Source organism: Crinia signifera, chromosome 4 (assembly GCF_055691185.1).
Source record: "Crinia signifera chromosome 4, ASM5569118v1, whole genome shotgun sequence".
In the NCBI taxonomy this organism is placed as follows: Eukaryota; Metazoa; Chordata; class Amphibia; order Anura; family Myobatrachidae; genus Crinia; species Crinia signifera.
Window position 1 is genome coordinate 174,101,644 of NC_139220.1, and position 12,581 is coordinate 174,114,224.

Genomic DNA, 12,581 nt, shown 5'->3' on the forward strand with positions numbered 1-12,581 from the left:
TGGACTCGGTCCATTTTAACATTGAATCCTATGGAAAAATCGGGTCATCGCATCGCATGGTCGTATGCGATGCGATATCGCATCTGATTGTATGCCTTAACTTAAGGCATACAATCAAAAAATCGGCAGCCCAGATACTACATAAGTACCTTGTTTTTTTATATTTGCATTAAATCTTTTTCACTGATTAATTAAAGGAACATTGCACCATAGGTCAATGATTCCAAAATTCAGTCCCTTGCATCCTTATGGTCCAAGGTGTCTATATACTACATATAGCCTTTTGAGAGAGAAAGTATGAACCAACCAGCCAGTAATATGGCAGTTAGGAGTTGAGTGGCTGGTACATTATCTCCATCCACTTTATCTCAATAAAGCCTAGTACATATACCACAAGGTGTTAAAGATTATAACAACTGATGGTTAAATCGAATGGATAGAGTTCCTAACTAGATCACCTGTCCTTTCCATGAAGGGGGCCCTGTTCACTGCACTGAATGGTAGTTCTGCCTCTGGTATCAGTGAGTAATAACTACACTTACAAGGTGACCTGGAAATTGCAAATGGTTAGGGATCTTTTAGGACACTTAGCACCACAGCTAGACAGATATGTACAAACCAATGTTTATCCAATTTCCCTTCAAATCCAGAACATTCCTGATCATGCTCTCACACACACACAGAAAATGAAGTAAATGATCTGAGGGTAAAGATGAGTTGGTTAAGGGATTAGCAGCCTTCCGCTTTGGATCGTGATCCTGCCCACAGCCAGAAAGTTCCAGTGATTGGTTGGAATTTTTTTTTTTTTTTACAGTTTGTGGGTAGTTACGCTAAAAGCCCCCATACACTATGCAACTTCTCCCCTCATAAATTGCATCCATGTGCCCTTGGAGCTGCCCAGGGAGTTTGACTCAGATCTTACATGCAGTACATATAATCTCTGACTCAGGCTTAAATCGCATAGTGTACGGGGTCTTATTCAGAGTTGTATGCTAATGATTTTGTGGCTGTAAACAAGACAAATGTGATTTCTTTCGAGATGTCCACAGCAGCTTTATAGAGCCAACCAAATGCATCCAAAGATGTTGCGGCAGTGACATTTTGGTATGACAGAAAGGCTTTAAGAATTGACACTGGTACCATGTTTTGTGCAAATGAAATCATAGTTCTAGGCATAGACATGTCTGTTTTTTGACACCTCAATTACATCCCCCAATCATTTTGTGAATAAATTCTCACTGCAAGTGGCTTTGCCAAGGTACCTTGATACATGCATAATCTGAGGACAAGCAGTTAACTTTGTATATATCTGCATTGCATACAAGCACGGGGAGAATATACAAACTCTTAGTTAGGGCCATGGTGGGACTCAAACCCATGACCTCAGTGCTGCGAGGCAGTAATGCTAACCATTATTAGTGTTCACTCTAGGAGGAGTGACAGCGGGCAGGGCGCTGGGGGGGCGGACCGGGCACGGCGACGTCACAGCTGGGGGCGTGCCTGGGCCGCTGACGTCATGAAAGGGGCGTGCCTGGGCTACCGACGTCATGAAGCGTGCTTGGGCCGCCACAGTCAAAGGGGGCGGGCCCGACCCATCCGAAGCCACTGTGCTGCCGGGGAAGCGCCAGGCATTGCCGTCTATGGCGACGCTGGGCTTCCCCGTGAGGCTGTTTTAGCGGCGCGGTGCGAGAGAGGCAGGGCACATTTTGCCCTTTAAAAATCGTGCAGGGCGCAGCGCCCCGCTAAAACAGCCTAGCGGGAACACTAATTATACCGTCCGTGCTGACAAATAAATCATATCAAAGCCTAATAACTTTGGATTGTTTGGGGTAAATGTATTAAGATGGGAGTTATATTGCATATGGGATGTTGCCCATAGCAACCAATCAGATTGTTCTTATTTAGCACCTTCTAGAAGATAATGGAATGTAATTGGTTACTATGGGCAATATCCTAGCTTTAATTAAAAAGGTTTTTTTTTTTTTATTACTAAACCAATCACCACGAAGAGCAAATTACCGGGACAAGCATTTCTACCCAGTAATTTGCCATTCAAAACAGGACCCTATCTTGTGTGAAAGGGTCAAAATTCCTGACCTCCGGGAATAAAGCAGGGTCAAAAACCCGGGAATGGTCTTTCACAAAAGAAAACTCCAGTGTTGAAAGGCAAATTACTGGGTAGAAATGCTTGACCTGGTAATTGCTTATGGAGCAGCACACTTGTGTCTCAGGGTAGGGACTTTATGGTTAGTTGATAAACTGACTCCAGTCTCCTGTACGACACCTGAAGTAAAGTATGAGACTCCCACTTTGATCAACTGATTATTTATTTAAGCAAGGGTTAATTATTATGCTCCTTGTAATAAGTCTTCAAGTTCCTTGTTAATCAGCATTGGACAATTAAGAACAGAAAAATAAATAGTTTTCCCATTTATTCATAAGGGTTTGTAATTCTGAAGCTTCTGTTGATGTGCTAAATAGGATGAGTCCAATTCGCCAATCCATGTGGTTTTTGCTGATGCTGGATTTTTTTTGTGCAGGAGAAAAGTCAGTACTGAAATTGAATAGGGCCCAAAATACAGGTGAAAAATTTGCCCAGAACTGAATACCCCCCTAAAAGTTAAAGGGAAAGACTAGAAGCCTGATTAAGACCTGTTCGATAGGCTGTGAACAGGTAAACGCCACCTGGTTGCATCTGGAGGAGTACACCCAGCATTTTCATGGACATGCCCATAAAACACTGGGCGTTCTCCTGCTACCGCCTCCACTCTGCCCACTACTGAGCAACCTCGCTAAAGGCTTTTGCTCTGGGGGTTTGCACATGCACAAACTCGCAACAAATCGGTCAGGGGAGCAAATCACCCCCTAGGTCTGCCCGCTGGCAGTGTGACAAAGTGAGCAGTCTGTTTTCACGAGTCCCCTCTTTTACAATTTCAACCACTTCACACTAGCAATCAAACAAGACTGTTATCCATACAAAAGGTATAGCAAGTGCATATCTGATGTGAGATGTAATACAGACTTACCAACAGCTGCTACAGCTGGACTCTTATCATAAATGTATTTCGTGCACACATCTCTTATAGTCTGCGCATCAATCAACTAAAGGAAAGGATTGAGACCACAGCATTAGAGCAATCTGCATTTGTCACCTATAATTGCATTTACACAGAATAACTTCCACCCAAATTTGCAGATTTTTCCTTTTTGGGTTTAATATCTTTGCACTAGTAATAGAACCCTTAGCCCAACATATGCGTGCTAATCCTGATATAACAGGAATCTCTGACAATCAATCACAGTATACTGTGTACCCTATCTTTATTCTCAGATGATGTCCTTAAAGGGGTGTACACACTGTGATATTTTGGAAGGAGATAGTCAAAATCTCCTAGAAGGTTAGCCAAAATCTCAATTTTTCTCAAATTGCTTAGTCAAAATTGTCCGTTAGCCAAAATCTCCCTGTGTGCCCACCCATTTACATTGGCCAGACCGTTAATCTCATTACTAAATTTACTTTGTGCACTTACCTGGGATATAAAATAAATAATACAAAATCTGAGGCCCTACTGCTCCATTTTTCTGGCCATTTAAAGACCCTACTTCAAGCTAAATGTAACTTCACATGGAAAAAAAAGGCTCCTTAAAATACCTTAGGGGTTCATATAACAAAATCTTACAGCTCCCTATACAGGGCCAGCTACTCACCTCTGATTTGATACATCTACAAAAGATATTCAGCAATGCAAATCCTACTTTATATCTTGGACTGGTCGCATTATTGCCGTAAAAATGAACACACTTCCTAAACTACTTTATCTTTTTCAAATACTCCCAATACCAGTCCCTTGATATGCTCTTAGCACACTTCAAACACTTCTTTCCCCTCACCCACTGTAGATCTAACTTTACAGGTCTGGGAGACTCAACTAAAACCTTCTGCTCTCTACACACCCATCTTACTCCTATATGGAATAACACTTCATTCCCACCTGCCCTCTCCTTGGATTTCCTCTGGTACAGGATCACTAAAATTCACCAGATCTCAGGAGGTGGAGCCCCACAATCATTTACTGAACTAATTGGTATCCCCAATTCTGTACACTACCAATTCCTTTAAATACATGACTTTGTTTCCTCCCTACACGTACTTATCCTGCCCCAAATCTCACCTCCACTGGAGGAATTCTTTATGTACCGACCCACTGATACTGGTGCCTATCTCTATTGTACAGTATAACTCTATTCTACTTTCTACTGCTGGACTCTCCATCCCTCAAATCCCATAAACAGGCTTGGTAGCGAGATCTGGGACAAAGTTTTGCTGATGAGGAATGGGACTCGATTCAGAAGAAGGAGCAATTGGTTTAATGCACGATTCATAAAACCTATGTGAAACGTTTTTTTCTCTGTGGATGCCACTAGATGGCGCCTGACAGAACAAATCACTTATTACTCAATTTTGGCACACATAGGGCGGTATTCAATGAGCCTGATTCGCCAGGTTTTTATGGCGAATTTGTGCTGTTTGGCGAATTTCTGACAAAAACGGTGAATCACCCTATTCAATGACCACATGGCGAATACATTTGAAGGTTTTTTCGCCATGATTCACCGAGTAGCAATCGCTATCTTTTTATGGTGAAGTGGAATGTGAACTTTTAAAATAAAGTGTTTTGTTTTTTACATTTGGTGTCAAAAAATCAGGAATTTTATTCTGAGGAGGGGCATGCTATTTTTATTCATGTGCTGTAAGCACATGAATATATATTTAATTTTAAAAATAATATATATATTTTTTTTTTTACACAGCAGCCAGCAGGGGGCGCCGGAGCCGAGCCGCTCATTACATATTCATATATTCACTGCACGATCATTACGATTGTGTGTAGTGAATATACGCCCCCCTGCTGGCACCCCCGGGGGGGCAGCCTGTGCTGCCTGGCACCCGGGGAGCCCACCTAACCCCCCACAAAGGTCTGGGCTAGGCAGAGAGACTACCATCTCTCTGCCTGGCACCGTCCTCAGGCTCCCTGCGGCAATCGCCGCAGGAGCTCATATTCGCCAGTCAGGGGCTCGCTGCCCCTGACTCGTTGAGTACCGGAGCCCGCCAGCTCCGGAACGTGGCGAATGTGCAGCGAATCCAAAAAAGGATTCGCTGCACCTCGCAGGTATTCACATTGAATACCGCCCATAGATGCAAAAGTTAAGCATAGCAGCTCACCGCTTTAATGTGAGAAGATTTGGCTGTTTAGTTGCCTAAACAGCACAAGTCTGTTTACGTGGCAAAACCCGTTTGAGTATGAGGTGTGCAAAAAAATAGACGTGAAATTGATGTGAAGGAACAACTGAATCCCTCATAGGAAAAAAATTGGATACATTTATAATCTGGTTCAGTGTTTTAATTCTATTATTTTGTTAAATGGATGTCTTCTACATGTCCTTCCAATTGTATATGGATTTAGTGAGCAAGACAGAATATCTGAATGAGAAATGATAGTAATTAAACTTAAATTAAATGTACAACCCCAGAGGACTTACATCAATTCTTGCTTCCAGTTCAGGCAACGGTATTCTTCGGTTGTAACACAACATCTGTCTGCCAATATCCTCACAGATGGGGGTTGATCCTATAGACAGCAAAGTACCATGATCTAGTAAAATTGTACAGTAACACAAATGATAAAATATAAATGTAAAAGTATATAGTGCTCAAGCAAGTTACTTACCATCCAACTGAAGCAACATGTTGGTTTTCAGTAGATTCTTGGCTCTTGCAACTTCATTTTCTGTGACACTAGTGCAGAGTCTTATCCTAAAAAGAAAAGAAAATATGTACGTTACTGTAATGTATAATAAACATTTTTATTATTAAATAAATTATACCAAAAATATCCAATGTCACTGTAAAATCAACATTTCCATTAAATTAATGATCACAAGATTGCACATATAGCAGCTCTCCTATATGAAAGCCATTCCCAGCCAATTCTTCCATACCCATGGAGATATACCCTGGTGCCTGCCTTCATTTTTTTTTTTTTTTCCAATAAATGTTTATTCAGATTTTTACATAATAAACAAACAAGCAGGTAATATGAGCGGTAACAGGTCTAGTGAATAGGTCTCAGCAATAGTACAAAGATATTCCGTAAATAGATTTTAAGATCTGAAGTAATGACCCAGGAAATCCAAAAGGGCCGAAGCGAGCCACACTCCCAACAAATATGTAATGGGGAACCTGTTTCATTGCTACAATGCCAACAGGTGTCTGGCATTCCGGGAACATTTTAGCAAGTGGCACCTATACCAGCGTGATAAAACCTTAAACTGCGTCTCAATCACTGAGTAACTAATCGAACTAACAAAAGTTGGCTAAACTTTTCTTCCCCAGACCGTCTCTGTTAAATCAAGCCGTAAGTCCTGTCCCCAATCTCTAGTTTATTTAGGGAGGTCTGGCATCATAATACAAGAAGTGGGGCAATTGAAGGTCTCCCATGTGTTTGTGGCGGAAGAGTATGGAATGCTGAAGTGGGGCCTCTTGTTCCCCCAAACAAAATCTCTAACTACATTGTTTAAGTCCCAAAAAACAAGTTTTAGGGATACGAACTGGCAGTGTCTGGGAGGAGATGTAAACCCTGGGTAGGACATTCATTTTAATTACACTGAGCATTCCCGACCAAGAAAGTCTTCTGTTGCAACATTGCCTAAGTTCAGAGCGAAGTGTGGCAAGCAATTTTTGGAAATTTTCGCTGAAGGCGTGCGAGATCAGTACGTAATGAGACTCCCAAGTAAGTGAAGCTATTGGGATGCCAGATACATGGAAAGGATTTATTAAGGCCGACCAATGATCGAGAGGGAGTCGACACATTCACTGCCACGGACTTAGGGAAATTACTTTTAAATTTTGACAGGGTGCTGAACCTACGAAATTTGGAGATTAGGTTGGGGATTGAGATGATCGGGTTCGATAGGATAACCAGCAGGTCGTTTATGAATAGTACGAGCTTATATTCCTTGCCCCTACTGTGAGTCCAAAGATTTTTGGGTTACACCTGATGGATCTAGCTGATGCCTCCATGCATAAGATGAAAATAAGGGGCGAAAGAGGGCAACCCTGTCTAGTTCCATTTCTAATCAAAACTGGTGCAGATAGGGCCCCATTAAATGTAATCCTTGCTTGTAGGGGAACTATAAAGTGCCAAAATACGGCATAAGCTAATAGGGCCTATTCCTAAACGTCTTAAGACCACTTCCATAAACCCCAACTAATTCTGTCAAAAGCATTTTCAGCATCGGTGGACAGTATCACTACAGAGGTATGGCCCAGTGAGGCTAAGTGCATCAAATCGAAAATTTTGGTTGTGTTATCAGGTGCCTCCCTCCCCGGACTGAATCCCACCTGACCCGAATCGATGATTTGGGGAAGCAGAGACTTTATTCTGTTAGCCACCTGCCTTCATTTTTTTTTTTATTGAAGCAGAGTGAAATTCATAATACAATAAATATGACATCAAAGAATGTATAGAATCAGAATGCTCAGCATTGTAAGGTACTGTGTCAAGTTGAGGTGGAATGTCAATAGATAACTGTGTAGTCTCTTAATTTCAAGAAGAAAGACAATTAAAATTGAGCAGATAAGATAGCAAACAATTAAGCAGAGATTGAAAGGAGATCAATTGGACCATAATATATTAATGTTTGCTCGCCCCCTCCCCCCAACTAGGGATGCCAATCCCGGGGCATTTTTTCAATCCTGGAAGTCGGGATTGAAAAATGCCCAATCCCGGGATTGACTTCCCTTATACAAAAACCCGCCCCGGCCGCCCACACATTTACTTACAAGTGCGGCCGGGCGGGTGGGCAATGGAGCTGGGCTGTAAGCAGGAGGACGCAGCCTGGGTGGGTGGGCGTCGGGCGATGGTATGGGGTCCGGGTAGGTGGGCGGTATGTCGGGAGGTCAGCGCGGTGCGCACACTCAGGCGGCTGTTGTGTTTGGCTGCGCAGCGTGACCTCTGATGTCGTCACGCTGCGCAGAGCAACACTGCCGGGACAGGAGAAGCCGGGCAGCGTCTGAGCACTAGCTCAGACGCTGCCCGGCATTAGACTGCGCATGCCGTTGTTTTAGGGGCCAAATCCCGGGATCCCCCCGATCCCGGGATTGGCCACCCTACACTGAGATCGGAGGATCACACTATCATGCTCAAAGAATACCTGGAGGTGTTAATAGGGAATTTTGAAAGAACAACAATGAAATTCTCTCAAATTTAAAAAAAAATGTCATACAGAAAAGGTAAAACAATGTAGATTTGAAAAGAGACAATGGCCCTTATTCTGGTTCACTTACAAAGGCAAATTCCTTCTCAAATGTGCGCTGCAGGGGGGCAGATGTAACATGTGCAGAGAGTGTTCAGGGTGAATCCACACCTGCAAAGCAGATTTTCGGGCAGCTGTGCTAATTGCTAACAACAGTCGACTTCCTCCTTTTAAAACTCAGAGTGCAATAGGGAGAATACAGAATCTGCCTTTAATTTTAGTTAACCACACTGAACAGTTTTGTCTCTTATTTTTAAATATATTCACTTCTAGTGATAAACAGGAGGTATTATAATACTGTCAATTTATAAATATATAAGATATAAATGTGGCCTAACAATGATCTAAACTTTAGCAATAACAGAATTTAAGGTGCCCATACATGGTACAATTGCCGGGTGCGATGAGATGCGCGCTCCCGTCACACATCTCATCGCACAGCTCAAAAAGTATAGGTGCCCATACACGTACCAATTTCCCGGTACTTTTTGTGCCAAAATAGCATCGCATTGCATGCACAACGATGCTATTTTAGCACAAAAAGTACCGGGTAATTGGTACGTGTATGGGCACCTTATGTGCTCCACATGCTTTTTGTACTAGATCTCATCTCATTGCATTGCATTGCAAAACCTATGTGATGCAATATGGTATACAATAATTGTACGGTGTATGGGCACCTTAACAATAGAAATACCAGGAAACAATGAAAAAGAGGATAAATGCATTAGTTCCCCAAGGTAAGGGGTAATAATGACAATCAGAATGGAAAATACCTAGAACACCTAGTTAATAAAAGGATGAGAAAGGTGCATATGTAGGGATAGTGTCCCAGCATATAGAGGAGAGGGACCTGTATAGAAATAAAAACAGTTTACCTACACAACTTTTTCTGACAGGGACTGACCAAGGAAGCTATTTAACACCTTTTAGGAACACAGAGTTATCATATTTAAATTTCTACAGGTGGTAAGGTGTGGTTTTGAGGGGAGCACATGTATATACAATTAAAGTGGATACAGCTTGGATTATGTTTAGCTTAGAGAATACATTTTTCACCTACCATTCTCTCTGCACAAAGTGCATCATATCTTCCACAGTGTTTGGCTCACAAACCATGTACAAGCCCCAAAGACCAGTGTCAGTATAACAGGTATTGAAGGACTGAAAGCTATGGCACAGGTTTCCATGACAGGTGATCTGAGCAAGTTTACTTGATAAATTCTGTTCAAAGACAAAAACAGAAAGTAGTCATACATAGGTGGCACTAGTGAGCAATGGCCAGAATTCTGATGTCATGCTAGCTAACAGGCCAGAAACGGAGCACCTGCAAACTAACTGGGCACATGAAATGCATATTTCTTGCTTTGGGTAAGCATGGGCTTTATAATACTTTTCTTAGTACATTGGAGATTACTAGTTATAGGAGAGAACATACTACACATTTAAAAATGTGGAAAAAAATAATTTTATTTTGGTAAAGTTTGCTTAATTAGAAATAAAGGTATATGTGGTTTGGAGAGACAAAGTATCAGCCAATCAGCTCCTAAATGCCATGTTATAGCCAATGTTTGAATATGAAAGGAGCTGATTGGCTGGTACTTGCTCTAGAAGGCCCAGTGCATCTGCATACACACGTAGAGGTTTGCTGAGCATTCTGAGTGATGCTAGATCACTCTGCACACTGCCTTGTGTCAGCGCTGTGTGCTGAGTGATCTGTCCAGACCAGTGTTCTCCATGCTGGATATTAACTGTGCATGGCCCCTATACAGAGAGCGATGTAGGGGCATTTTCTAAGCAATCTAGTGAGATCGCTTAGAAAATGCCCCTGAATTGCTGTGTGTGTAGTCTCCATTAGTCTCCTTACTATTATAGTTTCGGTTCTATTGACTTGCTAGGTGCAATACATTAATGTCACTGGGCATTAATAAGTACACAAATTAAAGTGCTAAAGAGGTTCTGTCCACATATGGAAAGTAGTGGTGCAGACATGGACATGAGTCAATCAGCTCCTTACTGACTTTTTTCAAACACAGCCTGTAACATGGCAGTTAGCAGGTGATTGGCTGGATGTTTATCTCTCTTTATCAGCCTTGCATTTATCTCTTGTTAAGGCTTAATACATCAGTCCCACTATGTGGGAAATTTACTAAAGCTAAATATGAATATATCTGAAGCTGACTGTAGCAACCAATCAGATTCTGTCTATCTGGATTTCTTTATCGCATCCTATGGCAACACCACTACTTTTCCTTTTTACCTACCTTTGTGTCTTCGCTTTTTTAGATTATGCAAACGTTCGCAGATCCTTACTTTTTATTATCTTGGTGTGTGACCTACATACCGCAGCCCGCACAGGCACTATAATAGATAGGTGACACCCTGTGTGGTACAATCCAGTTTCTTTATTTGATTGTTTTGTCTGTTATATTAGATTTAAGAGTAATATTCAGACCCCTAAAGATAGTGCGCCAGTGGTGCTTTGCAGTAGGCGCGCACCTACTGCATAGTGGCATGCCCGGAACTTTTCCGGGACAGCCCGCTGCGGCAGCGCAGCTGAGCCCTGAAAATTTCCAGGCATACCACTCAAGGTGGTTAAAAGCGGCTTGATTTTCTTTAAATTGCCACTGAAAATGTCAGAAAGTTGTGGACTATTATTAAACAAGCAACAACTACTACATACATATAAAATTGATTGCAGTGTAATTATGGATTCATGCACATAATACTACGACAGGTACAGTCATGTGAATTTCAGCATTGTCTTCTGGCTCTGTGATCACATCACAACACCCATGTAGATGATTTTTTGCCAACTAAGCAATTTAAAATGGAGAGAGTATCAAATAGTTTGGAAAGTCCCAGAAAGCCTTACTATGGGACTGCAGCAAAGCTCACACCCAGGCTGTGGGTTACAGCAGAGACAAGTAACATACTATTACAATATTCAGTTAGGAGTTCTTTATGAAAATTGCAGAAAGTGCCAGAAAGCCTTACTATGGGACTGCAGCAAAGCTCACACCCAGGCTGTGGGTTACAGCAGAGACAAGTAACATACTATTACAATATTCAGTTAGGAGTTCTTTATGAAAATTGCAAAGTAGTTTGATTGTGTCCAGAGTACAATAAGCCATTGCAAGAATTAAAAATAAAATAAGTAAGCCAGATAGGGAAGATGCATTGAAAATGGGCAGAGATTTAGACATGTTGGGAAAACATGCATGTTCTTGGAATTGAAGCCTGGCAACACATGTAGTCTGGATATCATTATATTGATATTATTTAGCACTTGATGTGCCAGTTTTTTACATGTGATAAATCGGATGAGATTAATCACATGTAACCCAGGGGAGCTGCAGGCGGTGTAGCGGCCAGAGAGCAGGGTCCGGGGTAGCAGGGACCCCAGAGAAGGGTCCGGGTAGCGGCTGGAGAATGGAAAAAAATTATATTCAAAACACTGGGCAGCTGCTAATTGGCTGAGCTCTCAGCCAATCAGCGGGCGCCCAGTTTTTGGATTAGGAATTTTGCTATTCTTCTCGCCGCTACCCTGGACCCTGCTCTCCGGTCCCCGCTACCCTGGACCCTGCTCTCTGGTCCCCGCTACCCCAAACCCTGCTCTCTGGTCCCCGCCTGCTGCTACCCCAAACCCTGCTCTCCGGTCCCCGCTACCCCAAACCCTGCTCTCCGGTCCCCGCACGCCACACCAGGGCCCTGTTCCCCCAGACCTCACTCCCTGCCGCACTGATGGCTCATTCACCGTCCCGTTCGCACCTAGCAGTGAGGGCGGTAGGTGTGGGTCGGCGGCGAGGGGCTGCGTCCATGGGAATGCCCAGCATTTTATGGGCGTTCCCATGAAAGTGCTGGGCATTTACATGGTAATTCGGTGCCAGGGGTGGGCACATGACTTAGCCCGATGCCATCTTCCTGTACAAGTTAGTCGCAAATTTGCGTGCAAATTTAGTTGCCGAAGGCGTTCGCACAGTGGCCCTGCACTATCGCCCCCAGAGCAAATACGCCAGGGACCGGTCAATAGTAAATCTGGCCCAATGTCTGTTACTGGCACCATACTTTCTAAGTATGGGGTCACTATTTTATTTTTATTTTTTGTAAGTACTGAAGAGCACTCATGTTATAACCTGTTTCTATGAATTTCTTGTATTTTGTGGCCTAATATGTTATAGCTTGTTCTTGGGTCAGACTGCTTAATCTAGTATGACTAACATTTGTAATTTGTTTTACAAGTTTAAATCCAGAAATTAAATTTT

At 42.6% G+C, this 12,581-nt stretch overlaps 1 protein-coding gene across 1 annotated transcript in view; it reads right to left on the reverse strand.

Annotated features, from left to right (window-relative positions):
- PMPCB (peptidase, mitochondrial processing subunit beta) overlaps positions 1–12,581 on the reverse strand; it is a 35,193-nt gene that overhangs the window by 826 nt on the left and 21,786 nt on the right. Inside the window, exons 9-12 of the mRNA XM_083183028.1 lie at positions 9,380–9,540; positions 5,730–5,815; positions 5,542–5,630; positions 3,027–3,102 (exon numbers count right to left, since the gene is read on the reverse strand). Of these exons, the coding sequence (XP_083039154.1) occupies positions 3,027–3,102; positions 5,542–5,630; positions 5,730–5,815; positions 9,380–9,540 (412 nt within the window). The remainder of the gene's footprint in view (positions 1–3,026; positions 3,103–5,541; positions 5,631–5,729; positions 5,816–9,379; positions 9,541–12,581) is intronic.